This window comes from Leptonychotes weddellii, chromosome 2, assembly GCF_054177405.1.
Source record: "Leptonychotes weddellii isolate Sample4059 chromosome 2, ASM5417740v2, whole genome shotgun sequence".
In the NCBI taxonomy this organism is placed as follows: Eukaryota; Metazoa; Chordata; class Mammalia; order Carnivora; family Phocidae; genus Leptonychotes; species Leptonychotes weddellii.
Genome location: NC_138370.1, coordinates 63,196,537 through 63,223,167, shown reverse-complemented (window position 1 = coordinate 63,223,167; position 26,631 = coordinate 63,196,537). Strand labels below are relative to the sequence as shown.

Here is a 26,631-nt window from a genome sequence, read left to right as displayed (position 1 = left end):
AATAGTACATAATTGAAGAAGAAATATATTACCTTGGAATATGTTTGCCTGTAAAACTGCTATAGACATATCTATCCCTACCTCCTCTTTTTGATACCTTATAGTAACTGAATGTCAAAGAGGTATAGTCATTTTTCAAAGTTGGAATTCTCTGATCTTATTGTAATAATTAAGCATTAACTGTATAGACAGCACCACATTGCAGATGAGTTGGACTTCAAAAATGTATTGTTGTTAGTTGCATTGCCTCAGAGTAATTGGTGGCTCTTTTTTTGTATGGCCTCTGTAAAACAAATTATTTAATCTATAGTATATTTGATGTATTACAAATAGCTCAAACCACAAATCCATAGTACCTTTGAATCCCAACAGGGACAAAACAGTAGAATTTAAAGAATAGTTAGGGGCACCAGGGTGGCTCAGTCAGTTAAGTGGCCGACTTTTGATTTCAGCTCAGGTCCTGATATTGGGGTGGTAAGATCAAGCCCCACATCGGGCTCTGCACTCAGTGCGCAGCCTGCTTGAGATTCTCTCTCTCCTTTTCCCTCTGCCCCTCCCCCTGCTCAAGCTCATGCTCTCTTTCTCTCTTTCAAATAAATAAATAATCTTTTAAAAAAAATAGTTTAAAGAACAGTTGAGTGGATGAAAACCCTAGTTACTCAAGTCAGAGCATTGGCCATAGCACTCTCTATATTTGTGAATTGTTTGTGGAGGTAGTGGTTTGTAAGTCAGGAATTGTCTATATTTTTATACAGAGGACATGTCTCTTATGTGTCTTCTCAAGAGTAATACAGAAGTGAATTTATTCTTTCAGGCAATACTTTCAGAATGCTTTCAGAAATCATCTACAAAAGAACAGGTTTTCTTAAGATGATAAAAGTGCCCCTGAAACATGTTCATGAGGGCGCCTGGGTGGCTCAGTTGGTTAAGCGACTGCCTTCGGCTCAGGTCATGATCCTGGAGTCCCTGGATCGAGTCCCGCATCGGGCTCCCTGCTCGGCGGGGAGTCTGCTTCTCCCTCTGACCCTCCCCCCTCTCATGTGCTTGCTCTCTCTCATTCTCTCTCTGTCAAATAATAAATAAAATCTTAAAAAAAAAAAAAACATGTTCATGAATCTTTCCAAAAATTATTTTCCTCATGCCAGTGTAGCCCTGATAAATGCCAATGGTAGTCGTCAAAAACTAATGCCAGCGTCAACTGTTCTCATTCAGGACATTGTATTTAATTATTGCTCCTTTTGTTATCAAGGATGTGGGGTCTCATTCCATGTATTGTTTCTCCCTTTGTATTCCCTCATATCACAACAGTTCACCCAGCTATCCAGATTTCTACTTCATCTTCTCATTGATGCCACATACCTCTTATCATTAAATGGACTCTGCCTCAATATTGTTTGACTTTATCCCTTTTTCTCCATTCCAGCTTTCCCAGCCATAGTCCATATTCTTTGTTACTCTCACGTTACTGAATTAGCTTCTTGACAAAATCTCTTAGACTGCATATTCTACGCTGCCTAATATGGTTCACTCTTACTTGAAATTGTTCAGTTGATCCCCATTGTCTTTAGAATGGTGTGGATCTGACCCATCTACCTTGCCAACATTATCCCCTGTTCCTCTCTCCCACCAGTGGATCCAGTGATCCATACCAAATTATCCAGAGATTTCCGAAGCAAACTATGCTTTCTCACACGTCTATAACTTACTTATAACTTCATGCGACTATATTTGCCTACTGCTTGGAATTCCTCTTTTTGCTCCCTTTAATTTCACTTATTTGTCTTTCATACCAAACTGAGTTTCATTCATTAATTTATTAAATTTATTTATTCAACCATTCCTTTGTTCATTTATTCATGAAATTTGCCTCTAACTAGTAACATTCTGTGATCACACATTGAAACCTAAAGAATAACAGGCCTTAGTGGTGCTTCTCTGGCTCAGTTGGTAGAGCATGTGACTCTTGATCTTGGGGTCGTGAGTTGGAGCCCCACGTTGGCTGTAGAGATTACTTTAAAAAAAAAATAAAGGACACCTGGGTGGCTCAGTCAGTTAAGTGTCTGCCTTCGGCTCAGGTCAGGGTTATGGATTGAGCCCCACGTCAGGGAGTCTGCTTCTCCCTCCCCTTCTGCCCCCCCCCACTCATTTTCTTTCTCTCTCTCTCTCTCTCAAATAAAATCTTTTTAAAAAATAATTAATAAAAATAATTACCACCTTAAAAAAAATACAGGCCTTATTTCTGAATCAAGTCTTAGTAATTACAAATTATAAAATTTAAGATTTTGTTCATTTGAGCCTTCTTCTCTTGTGTCCTTTAGTTCAAGTTTCCCTTGTTCCCTCTTTTTTTCCTATATACTTATTATCTGTTCCCCATTTTTTGTTTTTTACCTCTACAATAATCTGAGTTGAATCATTGTTAAGATTCCATATTTATCTCTTACATTAACATACCACATTCAGCCTTTTTAAAGTTTATGTTAATGAAATTGACCAGCCTTTAAAATGTTGCACAGATGGCATAATTCTACATGAAGGAGTTATCATTCTCCTCAGAATGATTATTTTTAACTGAAAATTTTTTTCGTCAGAGCTTAATTGGGGTGTTACAGCCTAAATCAGAAGAGAGGGGCGCCTGGCTGGCTCAGTCAGTAGAGCTTGCAACTATTGATCTTGGGGTTGTAAGTTCAGGCCCTGTGTTGGACCTAGAGCTTACTTTAAAAAAAAATTAGGCATGCGTGGGTGGCTCAGGGGCCTGCTCTTGATTTTGATTCAAGGTATGATCTTGGGGTCCTGGGATTAGGCCTCACATTGGGCTTCCCACTTAGTGGGGAGTCTGCTTGAGGATTCTCTCTCTCTCCCTCTGCCCCTCCTCCCTCTTGCGTGTGGTCTCTCTCCTTCTTTCTCTCTCTCAAATAAATCCTTAAAAGAAATTTTTAAGTGTATTTGTACTTTAAAAAAATAAATAGAAGAGAAAAAGAATGTTCTAACTTACATGATTTTAATGGAGTTTGTAGCCAGTGTGTCTGGGTTGGCATATGTTTCTCCACCTAAACAAGCTCAGAGTGTAATGACTTTATTGGATCTCCTTGACTCTGTTCTTATGGCTTTTTTACCTTTTCATTCCAAATTATGAGCTATATAGGACACTCATTGTCATTTGGATAATCCTTCAAGTATAGATTTTGATTTGGTTGATTTAGGTCTGTACTTATTATCCATTTTACTGTTGAGCAACTTTTGATTCTAGCTACAACTTTAATCTTTTTCTTGGACTTCAGCTCCTGCATGGTTTTTGGCCTTTAATCTCTCTTCTCTTTCTGTTCTCTAACAAATACTAAATAATTTTTGGGAAGATTGATGAGCATGTTTCAGGCACTTTTATCATCTTAAAAAAACCTGTACTTTTGTAGATAATTTCAGATCATATTTTAGAAGTATTAACTGAAAGAATAAATTCACTTCTGTGGGCGCCTGGGTGGCTCAGTTGGTTAAGCGACTGCCTTCGGCTCAGGTCATGATCCTGGAGTCACGGGATCGAGTCCCACATCAGGCTCCCTGCTCAGCAGGGAGTCTGCTTCTCCCTCTGACCCTCCTCCCTCTCATGCTCTCTGTCTCTCATTCTCTCTCTGGCAAATAAATAAAATCTTAAAAAAAAAAATTCACTTCTGTATTACTCTTGAGAAGAGATAATGTGTCTGTATAAAAGTATAAACAATTCCTGACTTACAAACCGCTACACCCACAAACAATTCACAAATACAGAGAGTGGTATGGCCAATGCTCTGACTTGAACAGCTAGGGTTTTCATCCACTTAACTGTTCTTTAAATTCTACTGTCTTGTCCCTGTTAAGATTCAGAGGTACCAAGTGGATTTGTGGCTTGAGCTATTTGTAATACATCAGTCACTTAAAGGCTTTTCCTCACAGAGACTATTTAGAACTTCTTTATTGGTTGTTAATTTTGGCTCTAAAAACAGGCTGGTAAAGCCATAATAAAGTATTTGCTTTAAAAAAAAAAAACAGGCTGGTGATTTAAACCAAATATATAATGGGAACAATTTTAGGTTTAGGCTCTGATATATAAGTAAGTATTCTTAAACATTATTTTAATCTGCCTGATTTTATTCATAAATTTTGAATCCAAAATTTATTTATTTTCTTATTTATTCTTTTTTTTTTTTTTAAAGATTTTATTTATTTATTTGACAGAGAGAGACACAGCAAGAGAGGGAACACAAGCAGGGGGAGTGGGAGAGGGAGAAGCAGGCCTCCTGCCGAGCAGGGAGCCCGATGTGGGGCTCGATCCCAGGACCCTGGGATCATGACCCGAGCCGAAGGCAGACGCTTAACGACTGAGCCACCCAGGCGCCCCTCTTATTTATTCTTATCCGCAGGAATTCTCACCCCAAAAAATAAAATAAACTAAAAACAATTTTTTTTAAGATTTTATTTTTTTAAATTTGACAGAGGAGAGACAGACAAAGAGCACAAGCAGGGGGAGCAGAAGAGGGAGAGGGAGAAGCAGGTTCTCCACTGAGCAGGGAGCCTGATGCGGGGCTCCATCCCAGGACCTTGGGATCATGACCTGAGCAGAAGACAGACGCTTAACCGACTGAGCCACCCAGGCGCCCCTTAAAATTTTTTTTATAAAGAATAGAGTAGGGGCACCTGGCTGGCTCAGTCAGTGGAACATGCAACTCTTGATCTCTGGGTTGTAAATTTGAACCCCACGTTGGGTGTAGGGATTACTTAAAAATAAAAAAATAAATCTTACAAAAAAAGAAAAAAAGAATAGAGTACTTTTAGAAGTCCATCTTACTATTATTATTTTATTTAAGAATGATCTCGGTTTCAGCATTCAGAGCTATTTGGCATGTTTCCCAAGCATTAAATACTTTCTTTGAATGTTTACAAATTTGTCATCAGTATTCACACCTTATCAAATTAATCTTTGTTGCCTATAAGCCAATATCTTTTAAACTTTCATCCCTGTTTTTCTTATATTATCTTATTCATTTACTGATTGACCTATTCCCCTTGTTCAGTTTCTAGTATTTTCTTTTATGCTCCCTTCTTTCCTATCCTTCACCCTTAATAACTCTTTAGTATCTATCAGCTTTTGCCATGAAATTATTCTTTTCCTTGTACTTAAGTGTTTTTATTCACTTTTTGGTATTCACAGAAAAAGTTCTTGGTGCTGTTTAAATACTGAGAGTACACAGTGACTATCTTATAAATTCATGACCTGTATGATGGTGATTCATAGTATTTTTTTATACAGTGTTTATCACTTTATTATATCCACCATCCCCCCAAGTAGGAGATCTCCATAGAGCAGTAGTTTACTTCCGCTTTAACCTTGCTCCATTTGTCTTATCTTCAAAATGGAGTCTTAATTTATAAGTATGGAATACTGAATAGGACTGTCAGCTCATTGTAAGTCATCTGCATTTTCAGCAAAGTAGGCTATCTGGAGTACTCTCACTTTTAGATTACTTAGATTGTCCTTAAGAGTGTACATTATCTATATTGGAATACAAGGTGGGAAAGGTCTGTTTCAAAACTTGTTTCTAGTGTCCAGATTTTAACACGCTTCATAATCAATATTGCCTTATGCTTCTTAGTGCCTTGGCTTCCTGGAAACAAAAAACATTTCCTCATTAAACCTCTGACCCCGCTGTCTGCTTGTAACCATTATTTCTGGGAAAAAATGGCCACTTAGACAACAGTAGGCATTTCTTTCATTTTGCCCAGTCTGCCAAGCTTCTTCAGTGAATTCTAGCTTCTTGACTTTCAACAGACTATTTTATCTGGGTTGCTATGGAAGGTACCATATGCTTTGGCTTTCAAATGGAATAAATCTCTGATAATATTGCATAGGGAAAATCCTGGTGTGGATGAAAAGTGGTATATCTCCTTTATCTTGTTACCATTTCAGGTATTGTTTTTGCTGATGTTTCCCTCGTTAAAATGACAGTCTTCAGTTAAGCTTTTCTCTTGAAGTGATTTTCATCTTCTAAGAGTGTATGTGTTCATATGTTTTCCCATAGAAATAGTTTTATCTCTCTTCTGTGAGTTTAGCCTCTCACCTTTCCTATCATTTTTTATATAGTTAATTTCTCTGCCTTTTAAAAAAAAGAACTCCTTTATTTTTAAATGTTTATTAACAAGGATCCTTAATTGATGAGAATAGAGAATATATAGGGAATTCATTTCAGTTTTAAATAGAAAAACATGAGTAGTATATAATATACTAATTAGATGGATAAATATAGATTTATATGTATTGACAAGGAAAAATCTCAAGATATTTGGTCATAGGAAATATAGGATGTTATGTATAAGGATGTTATGTATAGCATAGCACAGTCTCATTTTTACTTGAAAAATATTATATATGTGAGTATAGAGGTTTAAGGAAGAGTCTAGACTATGCATCAAACTGTTAATAGTAGTAGTTTTCTATCATTTAGTGGTATTAAAGGAAGGAAGAGGAAATTCGCCTTTTATTTCATTCATTATTTTAATTGTTGGAATAGATATCAATTCTGTAACCAAAACTGTGAAAGACAAGATAAAAGAGCAAATTTGCAAATTTAAAAAATTGCAATATTTATTCCTTTTTTAGAATATTTTTGTTAACTTTAAATGATGAAGAGTATATTAATGCCCTATATAGTTACTCTCAAAATATATTATTAAGTAGTGAAGTTGCTTACAATTTTTTGTTGCTAAAAAAAATTTCCTGTATCATTATTTCTGGGGCAGGACAGAATAACATAATTTAATACTATTCTTTCTGGACAGAAGTAAAAGAATTCAGGAATCTCTCATCTCTACCTCTTTCTCTTCTTTCCTCCTTCCCTTCCTCTCTCTCTCTCTTCCTTTCTTCCCCTTCCTCTCTCCCCACCCTTCCCATGTCCTTGTCTTATCTCTTTCTCCTTCCTTTCTTCTCTTCATTCCTCCTGCTCACACACATACACACAGCTGTTTAAGAGGAAGATAGAAGGGAAAAAAGCATTTGAAAACAACAGGAGAATAGAATTTTGATATGCTTATTATTCCTATATTAACAGCCCACTCACATTCTTAAATCAATGCCAAGTATCTCAGTTGTTGTAAATAATCTACCTAAGTATGCTAAGTCTGAAATATAATTCTGTGAGGGAGCTCATCTGGTAGTATATAAATTAGCTCTCTAAGTCTTAAAACTTCTTCTGATTAGTAATAGCTATTAGATATGTCTGGTAAGTTTATTTTGAATCTTGATGAACTTCTCTAAGTGGGCTGACCATTTTCAGTTTTTTAAGGGTAGCTTGTTTGAAGCCCAAAATGTATATGTCAAATGCTGTAGTATTTGTACTTCGGATTGCTATATTATTCCTTTCTCTTTTGTTCTTTTTTTTCTTCCTAAACAAAAGTGCATCTTTCCACTTTTAGTGCACTCGGCAAATTATCTCTGAGAAGCTAGGCCGTGGATCGAGAACTGTGGACCTTGAACTTGAAGCTCAGATTGATATATTAAGAGATAACAAGAAAAAATATGAAAATATTTTAAGACTGGCTCAGACATTGTCAACCCAGCTTTTCCAGATGGTGCACACCCAAAGGCAACTTGGAGATGCATTTGCTGACCTGAGTTTGAAGTCACTAGAACTACATGTAAGATTATTTTAAATAGCTATTGGAGAGTGTGGAGGAGGAGAATGGCAATATTATTGTAAGATGTAATTTGTTACATTTCTGATTTGCTTAATTCTTAATAAATTTGGAATTGGTGTTCTTTTAAAATATTTCATGTAATTTTTAAGAAGGCCCAAATGACTGGAGATGTCAGCTAGAGGTTTCAGGGGACGGGAGCTTGGTTAGAGGAAAGGAAAAGGAAAGTACTCAGCCTGCCTGAGTCTAGAAAAAATCATAGCTATGTGTATGTGAGCTTGGGTAGAAAGCAAAAAGCAAATTCAGGTACCTATTGAAAATCTCTTACCTATTCTCTACTATTTGTCTTGAACAAATAGTAACTTGCTTGACTGGATTCAAGATCTTTTACTGAAATCATTAATAGAAATTGTGAGTTTTAAAAATTAAGAATTTTAGGGTAATTATAAAATTATTTTTTTTGCATATATCTCTAAAATATTCAGCAAAGCATTCCTGAGGATTTCTTATGGTTTCTTAAGTGACTTCTTTGATGTCTTTTTTTTTTTTTTCCCCTCACCTGGAGCCAAAATCCTTTGCCTACAGACTTTCTAACTTGAAGACTTAGATAATTTAGAGCATTAAATTATTTGAAAATATCTAGAATCTTGGAAAAGAAAGTTTGGCTAGAGATGGTGATCTATCTCATAATAGTGAAGAATACTTAGATTCAATTCTAACTGAGTCATTAGATAGACAAAAAGAACTAATCTAATATTTGGGAAGCTGATTAATATAACAGCTGTAGTTATTGAGTGTCCACAATTTCACTGTAATGGGCTGGGTGCTTTATAGCCATTGTATCATGTAATTTATCTAACAATACTGCAAGAAATGTTATCCCTGTTTTATAGATGAGGAAACTGAAGCCAAGAGAGGTTAGGTAATATTTATAAGATCACAAAACAAATTAAAGGTAGAGCTGTGGGGCACTCAGGTAGCCCAGCAGGTTGAGCATATGACTCTTGCTTTTGGCTCAGGTCATGATCCCGATCAGAGTGCTGGGGTTGAGCTGGTGTCCAAGTGCTCTCAGCCTGGAGACTGCTTGTCCCTCCCCCTCCCCCACTGCTCCTCCCCCTGCTCATGCATGTACCTGTATGTGTGCTTGCATGTGCTCTCTTTCTCTCTCTCTCTAATAAATAATAAAATCTTTTTTAATAAAAGGTAGAGTGGGACGCCTGGGTGGCTCAGTCAGTTAAGCATCTGCCTTTGGCTCAGGTCATGATCCCAGGGTCCTGGGATCGAGTCCCACATCGGGCTCCCTGCTCAGCGGGGAGCCTGCTTCTCCCTCTCTGTTGCTCCCCCTGCTTGTGTGTGCTCTACCTCTCTGTCTCTCTCTCTGACAAATAAATAAAATCTTTAAAAAAATAAATGAATAAAAAAGAGTAGAACTGAAAATTGTATCTATGTATAATTTATGTTTTATATATACAAACATACACATACTTGGTTTTGTTTTCATAGCCAAGGACATGTACAGACAGTGAGGCCAGGAGAGGGCAGCTCTGGGTGGGGCTCGCCTGTGCATGTGCACAGGGAGGAGCTACACCAGACTTGTCTGTGTTTCTCCATGATCTCTTGCTATCTCTTTAAGTGGAATCTTTAGAGAGAAAAATCCCCACAGTAAGGAAAGAGGTAGCCAGGGTATAGGGTCTGGGGAAGTGTTACAGTAGTGTTATCAGTGATGCTGCACTCAGTAGACCCTGCTACTTATAATAGTTAATACAGATTGGGGATTTACTATATGCCAGATACTGTTCTAAGTGGTTTATGTATGTATTAGCTCATTTAATGCTCAGTCTTAGCTAGTAGGTATTTTTATTATCTTCTAGATGTCAAATCCTTTTTTTTTTTTTTTAACAGAACTGAGAGGTTAATCCTCAGTATTCAAGTCCGTTAGACTCAGTTTTAATTTTTAAGTTTCTTATTTGAGCATCTCTAACCCTTTGTAAGGATTTGATAGTTCATGAGTTTTATTCCAATGAAAACATTTGCTTATTTTTTTAACAGAATACTTTTTTTAAAAGATTTTTATTTATTTGAGAGAGAGAGAGCAGAGTGAACAAGAGAGAACATGAGTGGGTGGGGGCAGAGGAGAGGAAGAAGCAGGCTCCCCGCTGAGCAGGGAGCAGGACGCAGGGTTTGATCCCAGGACCCCAGGGTCATGACCTGAGCCGAAGGCAGACGCTTAGCCAACTGAGCCACCCAGGTGCCCCCGGAATACAACTTCTTATCTTGCAACTGCCATGTGGGTCCATTGGAAATCAAAGACACAGTATGGGATCTTAATGATCTTAAAACATTTTGCTGTTTCATCATCTTGGGAATTATTTCATCACTACTCATCTGTTATTTCCAACCATGTTAAAAATTACTAAAATGATAAAACAAAAGAATGCTGGCATCGCCTTAAAAAATAATGTAATAGAGGGCGCCTGGGTGGCTCAGTTGGTTAAGCGACTGCCTTCGGCTCAGGTCATGATCCTGGAGTCCCGGGATCGAGTCCCGCATCCAGCTCCCTGCTCGGCAGGGAGTCTGCTTCTCCCTCTGACCCTCCTCCCTCTCATGCTCTCTGTCTCTCATTCTCTCTGTCTCAAATAAATAAATAAAATCTTTTAAAAAAAAATAATAATGTAATAGATAAATACTCTTTGTAGTCTTTTTTTTAATGTTTTTGCAACGTAGTTGAAAATTTAGAATTTTTCATTTTTTGCTCATATAATGGCAAAGAGAAGACAATACCAGAGGAAGATATTTCACAGTTATTAGAATCATAAGATGACTGCAGAGAGGCAGCAGTATTGACTCAACAATGATGGCAAAATAGATAATACAAGTGAAATTCCAGTCTGAGTCTTCTGATGATGATATCCTAGATGAATTTTCTTAAATTCAAGAGTCAGTGAATTTTTAAGGACAGAAAGGAAATATGGTACTGTATTAGTCAAGTACTGTGGACAAACAGAACCAACAGGATGTGTAGATATACAGAGGGATGTATTTTAAGAGATTGGTTCACAGGATTTTGGAGTCTTGGTACATGTAAAACCTGTGGGGTAGGCTGGCAGACTAGAGACTCAAGGAAGAGTTTGAGTGCAAAGGCAGTTTGAGTGCAAAGGCAGACTATTAGCAGAATTCCTTTTTGCTCCAGGGAATTCAGTCTTTGTTCTGTTAAGGTCTTCAGTTGATTGGATGAGGCCCACTGCCATTGTGGAGGGCAGTCTGCTTTACTCACACTCCACCAATTTAAATATTAATCTCATTCAAAAAAGCACCTGCACTGAAATATCCAGAATAATGTTTGACCAAAATCTGGACATCATGGCCTAGCCAAGTTGGCATGTAAAATTAATCATCACAGGTATTTTTATCTAGTCAGTCATTCAGTAGGCATGAGTCCATCACGCAACAGTTTTCATTTTTTTTTAAGATTCTATTCATTTATTAGAGAGCACGCGCACGCACATGCACACACACAGGCACGCACAAGTGAGGTGAGGGGCAGAGGGAGAGGGACAAGCAGACTCCATGCTCAGCACAGGGCCTGACTCAGGGCTCGATCCCACCACCCTGAGATCATGACCTGAGCCGAAATCAAGAGTCAGACACTTAACCAACTGAGCCACCCAGGAGCCCCCATGCAACATTTTTTGAGAAGAATTTGGACTATCCTATTTTGCTAAAAAGACATACTATATTCTTTTATGATGACTTATGCACCAAAATATACTTGATATAATTTGTTAGTGAACAAATGCTAAAGGCAAATGTGTACGCAGAAGTGATTTGAAGGAAATAATAATGTAAGAAATAGAAAACTTATTGGATTGAACATTCTAATCAGTGTTTATAAATATAAAAATAATGGTAAACTAGAACCTATTGGAGATTGTTTGAAATTTGGAATCAGTATTTACAGGATAGATGTTTTTGTATCAGGATTTTCCAGAGAAACAAAACCAATAGGAGATATGTACATAATACACACACACATTTATTTTAAGGAATTGACTCCCACAGTTGTGGGGCTTGGCAAGTCTGAAATATGAAGGGTAGGTCAGTAGTCTAGAAACCGAGGCCAGATTTCTAATGTTACAGTGTTAAGGCAGAATTCTTTTCCAAGAAACCGTAGTCTTTTTGGCTCTGAAGGTCTTCAACTGATTGAATGAAGTCCACCCACATTCTGGAGGATAATCTCTTTAAAGTCAACTTTAAATCATATCTACAGTGTTTATCATTGCAGATGTTAATCACATCTACAAAATCTGTATCTTCATAGCAACATCTAGACTGGTGTTTGACCAAACAGCTGTCCACTTTAGTCTAATCAAGTTGACACATAAAATTAACCATCACAGTCTACCCTTTGTCAGTTTAGCAGCACTTATACACCTATCCTTAAACTATACTTAATCTCCAAATAAAGGCAATAGCAAAGTCTTACGTTCACCTAACATGACATGACTGTCCTGCATGCTATCAAAGACAGATTAGCCTTTTCCCCAGAAGAGGATGCAAAGTCCTTGAGTGACATTCACTTTTTTCCTTGGTATCCTGTAAGTTAAATACTATGATGTAAAGTTAATAATATATCTTATGTTGTATGCCAAGGGGATAAGAGAGGGAAGAAAACAAAGTTATTTGCCTTATACATATACACACATATTGATAACAAAATAAGGAAGAAATACTCATAACAACTATGGTCTTCATTTCTACAGATGGTCACAAGGTCTTAGCTTCTACTACCCATTCCATATTGCACTGGCTTTCAGCTAGCACCTCAGCTTGTCAGTTCTTTGCCTCGTGGGGTGACCCAAACCTTCATTCCTGAAGCGTCCAGGCCATTAGTAGTCCCAGCTGAAATGGGTTGATGTCGTTTTCCATTGACATTAATCACAGAGCATGGTAGGAGTACTAGGAGATGTCCTAAGAGGTTGCCTGTATTCTAGGCATATTCTTCCTTAGCAGTCCAGTTTCCTTTCCCTTCGTCATCAGGATCAATCACATGTAAGCCAGCAAAGTAACTCTCTTCCTTGCCTGCTGATTTCTTTTTGAGAAAAAGTTGATAGTGCAATGATGAAGAGCTGTTGTCCACTTCCTCCTGACATATTAACTGAGACTCATTGACAATACTTAGCACAGGTATGGCACATAGTGGCACTGAATAAAGTATGATGGTTATGATAGCTGTTTTGGGGATTGCGGCATTTAGGAGTTGAGGAAGAATTTAAAGATTAGCTCAGTTCTTTCATTTTCTAGAGAAACAACCAATAACGAGCAGTAGAAATGGCCAAGCTCCTGAAACTTTTTTGAATGCCTGTAATGTCAGGAACTCTAAGCAAGTTGTCTCACTCATTACACTTTCTATCAAACTTGTAAGAGAATTATCTTCATATTATTACTAAGAAATTGACACACAAAGAATTTAACAAAACAGATAAATCCAGTCAGTAGCAGAACAAGATAGGAACTCCCAAACTGTTTGAATCCCCAAATTTTACCATTTTATCACATGCCTCTGACTCCCAGTTCTGTTAAAGCATGGCACCTCACCTCACTAAATTGTTTTTCTCAATTTAGAAAGTAACATCTACATCAAGATTAGAAAAGTTCACATAACCCATATTATTGTCAATTATCAATTAGTACCTGTGAGTATAATTTTTTATTGCTCTGTATTGTTTAAATTAACCCACTTTTTATTAATTAGGTAATAATTTATAGTACTACAACTGGATGTTTTAGATCTAGTCAGACGTTTCTGTTATTTGGTCCTAATATATAAGTTTAAGGGGAAATAGTGGTCATTTACATCTGGTAAATGTTGTAAATGATATAGGAGCTGCTAAAGAGAAAAAAAATCAAATGTTTTGAAACTTTGTTCTCTCTCTGTATAAAGCAAGCAAATATTAAGGAATTGTATTGGCCTTCCCTGTTCAATGTCAGATTAGAACCACAGCCCTGTTCTTAATGTATATAGCCTTTGATTACTTTATATTTAGTTATTTAGTTTATTTGTAATTGTTAAAGCAGTTTATAATATATAAAATGTCCCTGTCCAACCAAAAATACTGAAATAACTTACCAACTAAATGAAGTTTATGAATCATGTTTTACTTATTTTCAATGCCCAAAAAAGCATATTTAATTATTTATGTGTTTCTTATAATGCATATGCATATGTATATTCATTTCTTTCTAAAGGTGTCCCAATTGTTTTATATCTTTTACTACTGTGTCTCTTGTACCTTACTATAAAAAAAAAGCTTTTTTATTCTAGCCAATTAAGTTTAAATTATATGTTAAAATCTTAAGTTTTCTATTTTCTTCACAGAATTACAGGTAGGATTTATATTAATGAAAAGAACAGTGGTAGTTTACTCTTCCTGTCTGCTTTGAATTTAGGCCTGTTTTTCAAATGGAAATAGTATTCCAAATTCTGCTATACAACTTTTCAACCTGCTGCTATTTCATCTTACTATGATACAGGTTTTTTTGTTTTTAGTAAAAGTAGCCTTCTAGGTTGTATAGATCTCCCTTTGGCTAATTAGGACTTGTGGCATTTTCAGTGTTAATAATGTGAAATTGTGATAAGTGAACAGTGTTGGGGCGCCTGGGTGGCTCGGTTGAGCGTCCAACTCTTGATTTTGGCTCAGGTCATGATCTTAAGGTCCTGGGACGGAGCCCCAGGTCAGGTTCCATGCTCAGCAGGCAGCTTGAGATTCCCTCTCCCCTTCTCCCTCTGCCCCTCACCTGACTTGTGCACGCGCGCGCGTTCTCTCTCAAATACAGAAATCTTTTTTATTTTTTTAAAGATTTTATTTATTTATTTGAGAGAGATGGAGCAAGAGAGAGCATGATTGGGGGTGTGGCAAAGGGAGAGGCAGACTCCCTGCTGAGTAGGGAGCCTGATGCAGGGTTCGATTCCAGGACTCGGGATTATGACCCGAGCCAAAGGCAGATAGATGCTCAACTGACTGAGCCACCCAAATGCCCCTCAAATACATAAATCTTAAAAAAAAGAAAAAGTTACATGGATGTCTCTTAATTGGAAAATGTCCCTGTCCAACCGAAAATACTAAAACCCAGCACAATAATTTTACTTTCCTGTACTTACTAATTATTGGATATTTTATCACCTAGAAATTTAATTATATCTATAGCACCAGTATTAAACTTGCATTTTCTAAGATTTTATTTAATTTCATTTTACATTTTTTCAGCTGACATTAAGAAGTGTTTCATAACAAACTGCAGAATTCTTAAATTGAATGATACATCTTACAATAAGCTATGATCAAATTTTTTATTTGTTCGGATGTGTCCTGATAATCTGTTAAAGCTTTCCAGTCTTTCACTACTGAAAATTTAGAGTTAGTACTTGCCATTTCTGAAGGAGTCACATGTAATGTTTTCTAAGCCAAGACTCAGTTTATTCAGAGCAAATGAACTCGAACTGGTGTTGAGTGATCCTTCCCCAGCTGTGTACCTACGTAGACCTGAGCTTGGGAGTCAACTAGTCACTGAGTTTACAAAAAAATGTGCGTTGTTAATATTTATACACCAAGGAGATTATGTCAAAACACAAAAATTGCAATCTGTCTTATGTCTGAAAGTTTTAGTCAATTGTTAACCTAATTTGGTTGTGAAAGTTGTAGTTTCTCTGATTAATAATCTGCTATATTTTTCTTAACAGCTGTGCTTACAGTATAATAAAAACAAAACATGGAAGTGAAAATATTCTTTCTAGTACAAAGTAGCTTAACTTTTTAAAATTATTTAATTCTAGCTATACATCTGAGCTGATGACAATTTTGGTTTACTAAACTTTTTTGGTAATTATATAGCTAGCTGTGATTTAGATTTGTTTATTTAAACATTAAAAGAAGAAAACTTCTATAGCTAAATATTTTAAATCAAGTATTTTCTAAATCAAATATTTTCCCATTAGTGATACATTTGAGATTTTTTTGGTCACATTCACTAATAAGGGGATATGTTAAGGTGATTTTTTTTGTTTTAGGAAGAATTTGGCTATAACGCAGATACCCAGAAGCTACTGGCTAAAAATGGAGAGACTCTTCTTGGAGCCATTAATTTTTTCATAGCCAGTGTGAACACTTTGGTGAATAAAACAATTGAAGATACATTAATGACTGTGAAACAATATGAAAGTGCCAGGTAGGTATACATTTTCATTATATTGTCTGCTTACAGATGGTACATAATTCAGTTAAGGTTTTAGGTTGCATATGGTAGAAATCAATTCTGGCTAACATGGGCAGAAGAAGAACACAGTAGAACATTATAGGATAGCCCATGGAACTAAGAGAAAGGCAGGAGAACAGATTCTAGAAACAAGCAGGAATCAAAATCAAGATAATGCCTCAGAAGAATCCAATTAGGAATCTAATTAGGACCCTGATGCTGGGTACCTCTGGTACTTGATGTTATCACAGCTACATAAGTCATTTCCAAAAGGCCCCTGAATATTTTGCTTCATTGCCTAGAGAGTGTCTCACTGAGCCTTGGTCATGTGCCCAACCCTGCCTGTTAGAGAATTAGGGAGGTGGAGGATCTCCTAGTTTCAGCTTCCTTAGAAAAGGACAGGGCCTTGTGTTCTACTAGGTAGTTACTAGATGCCCTCTATAGATACCTCTACTAGGTAGTTACTAGATGCCTCGTAAGCCTCTCTTCATTCTTATCACTGTTGCTTCCCAGTAGAAGCAGTACAATAGCCAGACTTGCAGTTTCACTTTCTCTTCAATATACAAGCTCATTTTTGCTTCCATGATTTTGTTTATCGTTGTGGATACCAACAACCTAGCCTTCCACTTATCTAGTTTATAATCAGCTTCAAACTCTTTCGTATTTTACCTTTTACATATTTTCATAGCTGTTTATAATGCAGTGTTTTCATACATTTTATACACACACACACACACACACACTCATCATTAATTTCTCTATCTCATAACCATCCTGTTAGGTAAGCTAAGTACATTTTAGCAGATCAGCAGTACCATTTTCAACTTTTGAGTCCAGGCCCAATTTTTCTCCCATTCATTCTATTCTGATTTACTTTGAGTTTTTTTTCCCTCTGAACACTTGAAATCCTTATTTCCTGTTATACTTTTTATAGCATAGTTGAGGATAAGTACAAACTATACCTTTTGGAAGTGTAACTTTATGTTTTGGCCCCTTACCCTAGTTTAATGATATGAGAAATGGCTGTGAAAACTCTAAACTGATCTAGTTTTTGAGTGCTTCTTCTTAAGTATGTATTCCCTTATGCTTCACATAAGTAAAAGCCCCAAACCTCTGGAAAGTTAACTTTTAATCTTTTCACAAGAAGAGATGCTTCTGTGTTTATAATTTTAGGTTTAGCATTAACATGTGGTTCTTAATGACTTGGAAATGAAGGTCAAGATAAATAGCTGTGGTTGTTTGGTCGGAGAAGGGTGGAGGTGGGGCTGTGTGCCCTATTTAGGTTTTGGACTTGGTTTTTTACTTTTCTTCATTGTTTGAATTATTTACTAACACAGTGTTAAAATCAGAAGGTGGAAAAAAATAAACAGAAGGAATCCATCAACAGGATATCCCTCAATAACATTGAAGGAATTTCTCAGTAAGATACCCTTCAATAGAACTCCCTTCAGTAACACTCTTAGTAATTGGTTCTCCAGTCTCTAAATCTTTTTGTGGACATTGTCTGTATTTTTCAAAAGAATATTCTGTATATTTTTTATTTTTATAAATTTTATTTGGTTTTCCACATCTGTTCCTTATTCATGATGTCCTAATTTGTTCATAATGAGTACTCTTTTCCTTTTATCTCTTTAATTCTTTTAAGCATTCTTATTTTCTAGTCTTTCAGATTGTTTTGTGGGTTTTGAAGATGAAAATTCTTTTGTTCCCAAATTCCCACCACCACTTCTTAGTCAAGAACTACATGAATCTAGTTTCTGTTTATGTACTTTGTAATTGTCCACCTATCCTGAAAATATCTCTAGTACCTAAAACATATTTTTGTTTAGTATATTTTAAAATATGTTTTATTTTAGCGTATAATATCTTTTTGGCCATTATTTCTAAGGTGCTTTTAAAAAATATTAACCGATATTATGGGACGACTGACTGACTGGCTCAGTTCGTAGAGCATGCAACTCTTGATCTTGGGGTTGTGAGTTCAAGCCCCATGTTGGGCATATATCTTACTTTAAAATAAAAAAAATTTTTTTCTTAAATATTAGCCTGTAGTAAAGAAGGACAAATTCATCTGATAAGTCACTGAACAATACATGAGTCTTGTTTTAATTTGTGGAGAAAAGCCTCTGGCGGTTAAATGTTTGCTCATTTGGAGCCAATTTCAAAGCCAAAATGAGAGCCCATTGGCTTTCTACCTTTTACTTTTGATCATTCAGTCTCAAATTTGAACTGGATTTATCTCAAATTTTCATACCTATTTAAAAAATTATGATGCACCTGGCTGGCTCAGTCGATGGAGCATGTGACTCGGGATCTCAGGGTTGTGACCCCACATTGGGTGTAGAGATTACTTAAAAATAACATCTTTAATAATAATTTTCACATCGTATATTGAGATATCTGACTTAAAGTACAATGTGATAAAAGATCTCAATCTAGGGGCTCAGTCGGTTGAGTGTCTGACTCTTGATTTGGGCTCAGGTCATGATCTTGGGGTCGTGAGATTGAGCCCCACATCAGGCTCCGTGTTCAGCAGGAAGTCTGCTTGAGATTCTTTCTCTCCCTCTTTCGCCCCTTCCCCTGCTTGAGCACGCACTCTCTCTTTCTCTCTCTCTCTCAAATAAATAAATATTTTAAAAAAATCTCAATCTGTCTAATATATGGGTTTATTTGAAACTTTTGAACAGAGTTATAAATCAGGTTATATGTACTTGGTAGCTGGTTATCAGGAAATCTTTAACAGCCTCTGTGTATAGTTTAAAAACTAACAACAATAATGACCTCACCTCATGATTTATTCTCTTTCTATTGAAATTACAATGTGATTTTATTCATTAAGCTTAGCTTGGGGTTTGACTTTCCTATACTATTTATTGAAGTAACCGAGGGATTCACTATTGTAATACTAAAACATTGCCTGCAGAGGGATAACATTTAAAAAGAACCCCAGATTAAAAGTTTCTCAGTAACTGAATTTTTTTCTCTGTCAGAACCAGAATTTACTGACCTTTAGGGCATGGGTCAGCTATTTGATCAGCACAAAAAGTGGCAATTTACGCAAATGTCTGGTGGCCTTTTAATGCTCCCTATTATGCATTGTGTACAAGTATTTCCTAGCCCTGTGGTGCTCCGTGTATAGAAAATCTTGTAACGGCCCATTCAACACTTCTCCACAGCACCACCAACAAGGGAGTCAGTTGTGGTCAAGACTTTTCAGATGTGGACACCTGTTCTGTAGAAGTTTTACATAAGCCATAAAGTAACCAACTATGACTAACTTTACTCATACGGATTCAGTTCAGACTGGCAACCTTGAAGAGTTGCATTTTGAAAATTAGTGTGCTTCTCTTCCTGGTGGTAATGAGCACTGTTAGAGAAGCTCTTACGGAAAGTTTTACTTTGATACCATCTACAAACTCTGGATGTAAAAATTAAGGGATATAAGGTCAGTATTATAACTTTGATTATGTTTATATTAATCTTAACTGTTTAGAAATGTGCTCCGAGGCTGATGAAGGATGTTTGTCTTCACATTAAATCACCATATACCACTATTTTTGTTCTACTTTTTTTCTTTCATTTTTTGTTGTTTTTAGTATATTTACGTCTGGCTATCCCTCCTCTAATTTGGCTATTATAATAAACACTCTAAAGATACTAGTTATTACCAGGTATCCTAAGTACTCTATATTTTTTGTGGAGATTATTATTCTCATTTATAGATGAAAAACTGAAGCAGAAAGAGATAAAATAACTAGCTCAAGACATTAGAGCCGCAAAGGTCAGAGTGGTCCTTCACTTTGCCCAGAGAACCCATGGAGTTTAACTTACTTGTTATCATTACCAAGTCAGTCTTGCCTCCCAAATCTTTAATATCTGTCTCCCCTTCTTAGCCCCACTGCCACTGTCTTGATTCAGTGACTCATTTCTCTTTTGCCCATGGTCTTCTAATTGGTTTCCTTGTTTCTGTTTCTTAATCTACTCCAGTCCATCCTCCATTTCTTACTACTAGAGACGCCTTTCTATTCTGAACAAGTAGAACATGTCACTTTCTAGAGCAGAGTTCTTAAATGGCTTCCCATCACATCACTTGACCTACCAGATTAAATCCGATCCCTTTAGTGTGGCCTGTAGGCCCTGCTTAATGTCAGTCGTGCCTACCTGTCTGACTTTAATTCCTTCCACTGTCATGCTCCAACTTCAGGTTATGACATACTGAATTACTTCCCAAATGTATCGTGGTATCTTACAGATCTGTGCTTTTGTTCTTGCCTTTCTCTTCCTGGATTGCTCTATATCCCTGCCACAGTCCACCTTGGAAGCTCTTATCATCCTTTAAAATTTAATTTTAGTGTTTTAATTCTGTTTTGATATACCTAATTAGGTAATTCTTCCTCTTGATTTTCACTCTCTCTTATTCTCCCTCCCTCATGGCAGTTACCATTACCTCATTTTGTTGTAGTTGTTTAAGAGTCTCTCTCCCTCTAGACTGCAGGTTTCTTGGAGATAAACTTTTATCTGTTCATCTTTATAGCTCTGGTTTCTAGCATAGTGCCTGGGACATAGAAGGGGCTCACTTAATATTTGTTGAATAAATCAGTGTATCAGTGAATGAATGGTTCTCTTCTGGCCCTGAAAGATCAAGTTTGTTAAATTCAGTACAAGATAAAAATAAATTCTCAAGTCAGATTGGAATATAGTTTATGTTGTTTAAAATATTCTTAAAGGGTGCCTGGGTGGCTTAGTCAGTTGAGTGTCTGACTCTTGGTTTCGGCTCAGGTCATGTTCCTCGGGGTCATGAGATCGAGCCCTGCGTTAGGCTCCACACTCAGCCAGGGGTCTGCTTGTATTTCTCTCCTTCTGCCTTCCCCCCCCCCCCGCCCCACCTCATGTGCACATGCTCTCTCTAAAAAGAATAAGTAAGTCTTTAAAATATTCTTAATTGCCAGAATAAGAGATGTAGATAGTACTTTAGATATTGAATAAAGAGCTTTAGTTCTAGGGCATAAGTTTTGTGATGCTGATTTTGACTAAATCAGAGGTCACATTGATCTTAACTGAGTACTGAATAGTAGAGACTGCTGGATAAGTCACTGTTTTATAATAAGCAGGTTGGTAGTGTACTTACACAGGTGCTGTGGTAGAGACATTATGAGGTGCAGTGTGATCATGGAGTGGTGGGGGGGTAACTATTTTAGTGGTAGGAGACTATTAGGGAGTAGGCATCTAAACGAGCACAAGGTGTTAAGTGCTCTGTCATAGATGCCATTGTCATGTTCTAAATACTAATATTATGGAAATCCATCCAGAGTTACTCTGTCCCATATGGTAGCCACTAGCTACATGTGTCTGTTGAGCCCTTGAAATGTGGTTAGCCTAAATTGAGATGTGATTAGATGTGTAATATATACAGTGGATTTCAGAGACTCATTACTACTCCCCCAAAAAGTAAAATAGTTCATTAACAACCTTTTTACATTGATTACATGTTGCAGTGATAATATTGTAGATATATTGGGTAAAATAAATATATTGTTTAAAAGGTAAAATTAATTTTTATTATTTTAATGTGACTACTAGAAAATTTTAAGTTACATATGTGACTTGCATTATGTTTCTGTTGTGCCTTGCTGGCTAGACTATACTTTCAGGCCTGCTGACTCTCAGTGTAGCTTCGTTTTACCAGTTAAAGTATGTCATCCTAAAGTCTGCTGTCTTCATATGCTTTGCCTTATTGGTATTAGCCAATTCCCATGTGAGATAGATCACGTGATCTTGTTGGCATTAGGTTTTGACATCTGTTTTTTTAAACTGGTTTTTAAATTTTGGAAATTCTGCTTGTCAGTTAATACTGTACTTTGGGAAAAATAGTTAATGAGATTAATAAGCAGCTCCCCCCTGCCCGATGCTTGTATTAATAGCTCTTTGTATTAAAGAAATACATTATTTTAAAAGTATAAGGTGTAATATATGTATGAGAATTACCTGTTAATATATAACATGAGACTGTTGTATATTTCCACCTCACCTCCTGAACTTATTTCACTCTGTTTTTGTAATATGCTTCACTTACTTTGTTCTTTCCAGGATTGAATATGATGCATATCGCACTGATTTGGAAGAACTGAATCTTGGACCACGTGATGCCAACACTCTGCCAAAGATTGAGCAGTCACAGCATCTGTTTCAAGCACATAAGGAAAAATATGATAAAATGCGTAATGATGTTTCTATCAAGTTGAAATTTCTAGAAGAAAATAAGGTAAATTTAGTCTTTACCTTCTGAGATAAATTTTTATGGACTTTAAAATGATGTCACCCCAAAGAGAGATAAATAGAAAGATTTTGTTTCTGTTAGCTCTCTTTCATTACAGTTGCAGAATGGAATTCCACCAGTAATCAGTGTTTGAGTTTTTAGAAGAACCAAAAATATATTTATCTTTCTGTTATAAAAGTCATCATCAACCCTACTGTACCAGTCCTTCACATGTAACAGATGGAAAAAAATATTTGATGTTCAACTATTGACCTTCAGATTGGAGTTGGTATCAAATGTTTTTAAAAGTTACATACTTGGAGCACCTGGATGGTTCAGTCAGTGGAGTGTCCGGCTGTTGATCTCAGGGTTGTGAGTTCAAGCCTGTACTGGGTATAGAGATTACTTTTAAAAAGTAAAATCTGAAAATTAAAAAATAAATAATAAAATAAAAAGTTACATAATGATAGATTCTGCTTTGAATATTTTGAGACCTTTTTATTAATGATAGGTACAGACTTCAGAAAGGGAAGAACATTCTTCCTCGTAACTGGTAAATGAGGAATGACTAAAAGGTCCAGCTTAGAGCTGTAGTTAGCATACCCTAGAAGAAACAAGCCAAGAAATCAATTTTCCACATTATTTTTGTATAACATGAACCCATCTAAGGACTAGAACAGTGAGAGCTGAGATGGACCTGCTGTAGGCTTCTATTCTATTCAGAGACTAACAGGCTCCTGAGTTTTGGCTTAAGTAGAGGACAGGTTCCTGTGTTTAACTTTTTTTTTTTTTTTTTTAAAGATTTTATTTATTTATTTGACAGAGACAGAGACAGCGAGAGCAGGAACACAAGCAGCGGGAGGGGAAGAGGGAGAAGCAGGCCTCCCCCCGAGGAGGGAGCCCGATGTGGGACTCGATCCCAGGACCCCGGGATCATGACCTGAGCCGAAGGCAGACGCTTAACAACTGAGCCACCCAGGCGCCCTAACTTTTTTTTTTTTAGATGTATTTATTTGAGAGAGCATACATGCCAGAGCCCAGTGGGGAAGGAGAGAGGGAGAAAGAGAATCTCAAGCAGACTCCCCACTGAGCGTGGAGCCCGAACAAGGGCTCAGTCTCACAACCCTGAGATCTTGACCTGAGCCAAATCAAGAGTCAGACGCCCAACCCAGGTGCCCCTGTGTTTAACATTTTTAATATAACATGCATACTCAGTTTTGTGAGGGGGATTACAGTTCTGGAAACAGGGAGAAGCCAATAGTGGGCACAGCACAGAGTAGGTGGAGTGGTTCAGTCTTGTGGAGTTGGGGTCTTTCCACTGCATATTGGTGGTCTTCTTGTGATTTTCATATCCTCTGAAGTCACAATAGGTCTTCAAATCTACTTTCTTTAGGTACCCTCTTAAAATTGTTCTTCACTTGTTATTGTCTGTTGATATCCTCTTGTTTTCCTTAACCTTTTTTTAGAAACTCTTCTGGCTACCATAAAAGCTGCAGAGTAATACATTTCCTCGGGATCTACCAAGTCCTGCACTACCACTCACTTTTTTTAGCTACAGTGGGTAAAAAGTATTCACCAGAAACAATTACAAGGGCAGTAAAGGAAACTTCAGCAGAGTTATCAGACAGATTGCCCAGCATCATTCCAACAAGAACGCAGTGCAGCCTTTCAGCATTGATTAGCTGAACACGTAAGATGGCATTCCTTTTAGTCCATTCATATATATCTATGTAGATGTATCTCTCTACAGGTATATATGTAGGGAGAGATAGATCAGTTACATAGCTTAACATTTTAATAGATAGGAATATATCAATACTTAGATGTAGATGTATGTTTTAAACATAAAAATATTTTTGACATATTCCTCTATAATAGATCAGCACTATACAGGATAGTGCTAAGTGAGGTACGCTAGCTAGCATTTGAGAGGCTCTCTCCAAAGCTAATTTGAAGGGAAAGAAAGGAATTCACCTAATTTGGGGTTCAGGACCTCTGCAAATAAATTGATTTTAGAAAATCTATAAAATGTTAATTGTATTCTTTTGGAATCTAATGGTATTGTGTACTCTTCTCTGGATAGTGAGATTATGGGTAATTTTTGTTTTCTTTGTATGTTTCTATATTTTAGATGGTTGTGTTGCCTTTATAAAAAAGGAGAGAAAGTGGGGCGCCTGCGTAGCTTAGTTGGTTAAGCGTCTGGCTCTTGATTTCAGCTCAGGTCATGATCTCATGGTGGTGAGATCGAGCTCCAGGTCGCATTCCACACTAAGTGTGGAGTCCGCTTGAGATTCTCTTTCTCACTCTCCCTCTGCCCCTCCCCCTGCAAAAAAGAAGAGAAAGTAATGTTGAAAGAATCAGTACCCCAAAGCAACTATGCTTATTGGTCTTTGCCAGGGTAAATAGGAAAATTACACAAGGATAAACAATGGCCATGTGATTGCTACTTGTCTAACTATTTTGGAAACTTAGGAGATAGCCAGATGTAGACATGAATCAGGGAAGGCACTTATTTGTCAGTTACTATGCATTTTATACATATTCTCTCACCTGTTCCTCATAACAGTCTTCATACTTTAATTCTTTCAGTAAATATTATTGAATACTTTATATACTGGGAATATGTCAGGGAACAAAAAAGACAATCTCTGTCCTTTTGAGGCTGACATTCTTATCAATCAGATACACTCATCATCCATAGCTTACAGATGAGTGAGTTCGTTTTACATCATCTTCTGTGATCATATATGCCCTTTGCTTCTGATCTTTGGAACCTCTGTCTCCCTGATCTGTCCACTGTAAAGTCGTTCCTCACTTATTAGGAAGAGTTGTATGACATACCTAGGCTCTTCCCCTTCATGTGTCCAGGAGAAGTTCTAGATTCTGGGAACATCAAAATCAGTATTTGAGCTGTGGAAAATAGACTGAAGAAATTATTTGGGGCCGGTCTATATCTAGTATCATTACTGCCTAAAGTAGCCCTGTGTGTTGTATCTGGAAAACAGCTATCATGCTAATGTGAGAAATAGAAAGGTACAGAGGTGGCAGGGAGAAAAGAAATTGTGTACTTTCTCCTCTGCCCTTGCTTTGCCTCACTTGATTTATGCTGTGCTGTGCTCTGCTCTGCACTAGAGTTGAGCAGCATAGGCTAATGAATAGGCAAGGTGGACTGTGTCCTTTGTAAAAAAATTCCAGATTAAGAGTGTGAAAACTTGGGTTCCAGACCCGCTCCTGCCACCTGCTTACTTCATGATCTTGGACGGGACTCCAAACCTTTGTATTTTCTTCCGGAAAATGGGGGTAAATCATGCCTTGTGTTAAGTGAGTGAGAAAAACACACTGTCCTCTGTAAGGTATAAAGTACTGTTCACCAGTATTTATAGGATTCCTACTGTGTGCCAGGCCCTTTGCTAGGTGAAGGGGTGAAGGAGAAAGAAAATAAAGTTCATGATCTTAGGGAGTTACAAAAGCATAAGATGGGTTTGTTTTCTAGAAATTATCACCTTCACACCTTCCCCTGGTGGCTTTTAAACTTAACCTGTATCCTGCCTACTTTGTGTCTTTTTTGCTGATATGAGCAGAAATTGACATTAGAAAAGATGTGGCAGGAGACATGAACTATTTATTTCAACATATTAATTTGAAATACTAAATTTATATCATTTGGCATTAGGTAAGCAATACTTTCTCAGTAGTAAGTAAGGATAATGAATTGACCAGGGAAGTCTTTTAAGATCCGTGGAAGTCTTTAAGATCCATGGAAGAGACAGGACTTCAGCCTAGCCTTGAAAGATCAGGAGGACAGGCCTAAGAGAAGTGGGAAGAGAACCTGCTTGGCAAGGGCAGTGGCCCACATGTACGAATAGAGGAATATTCATGTTTAGTAGAGAAGTAGACTACCATAATGGGACATAACCTTGACATGCTTTAAAGGAAAAGAGAATCAGAAAGGTAATTGGAAGCCACGTTGTATTGAGCCTTGAACACATAAAGATTGAATTGTGGCCTCAAAAAGGATGCATGCTGAGCAATGAGGGACCAGCCAGGTTATCTCTGTAAAGTTTCAGTGTCTGTCAGATGGCTCTCACATCCCAACGTTATCTAGTTGGCATCAGAGAATTTGTAAAGTTAGGGGGCGTCTGCGTGGTTCAGTAAGTGTCTGCCTTCGGCTTAGGTTGTGATCCCAGGGTCCTGGGATCCAGCCCCACGTCGGGTTCTCTGCTCAGCGGGGAGCCTGCTTCTCCCTCTCCCTCTGCCTGCTGCTCTGCTTGCTTGTGCTTGCCCTCGCTCTCTCTCGCTCTCTCTCTGTCAAATAAATAAAATCGTCTTATACTATTGGTGGGAATGCAAGTTGATACAGCCACTTTGGAAAACAGTGTGGAGGTTCCTCAAAAAATTAAAAATAGAGCTACCCTATGACCCAGCAATTGCACTCCTGGGTATTTACCCCAAAGACACAGATGTAG

The 26,631-nt window shown here is 37.2% G+C and overlaps 1 protein-coding gene across 8 annotated transcripts in view; it reads left to right on the top strand.

The window, feature by feature from the left end:
• Nucleotides 1–26,631, top strand: part of ARFIP1 (ARF interacting protein 1) — a 120,244-nt gene that overhangs the window by 62,502 nt on the left and 31,111 nt on the right. For 7 of the 8 annotated variants that reach the window (XM_081811762.1, XM_006727245.3, XM_031026275.2 and 4 more), the window contains 3 exons: nt 7,441–7,662; nt 15,725–15,882; nt 21,997–22,171. In XM_081811762.1, the coding sequence (XP_081667888.1) occupies nt 7,441–7,662; nt 15,725–15,882; nt 21,997–22,171 (555 nt within the window). The remainder of the gene's footprint in view (nt 1–7,440; nt 7,663–15,724; nt 15,883–21,996; nt 22,172–26,631) is intronic. The other variant, XM_081811763.1, reaches the window with a different exon arrangement.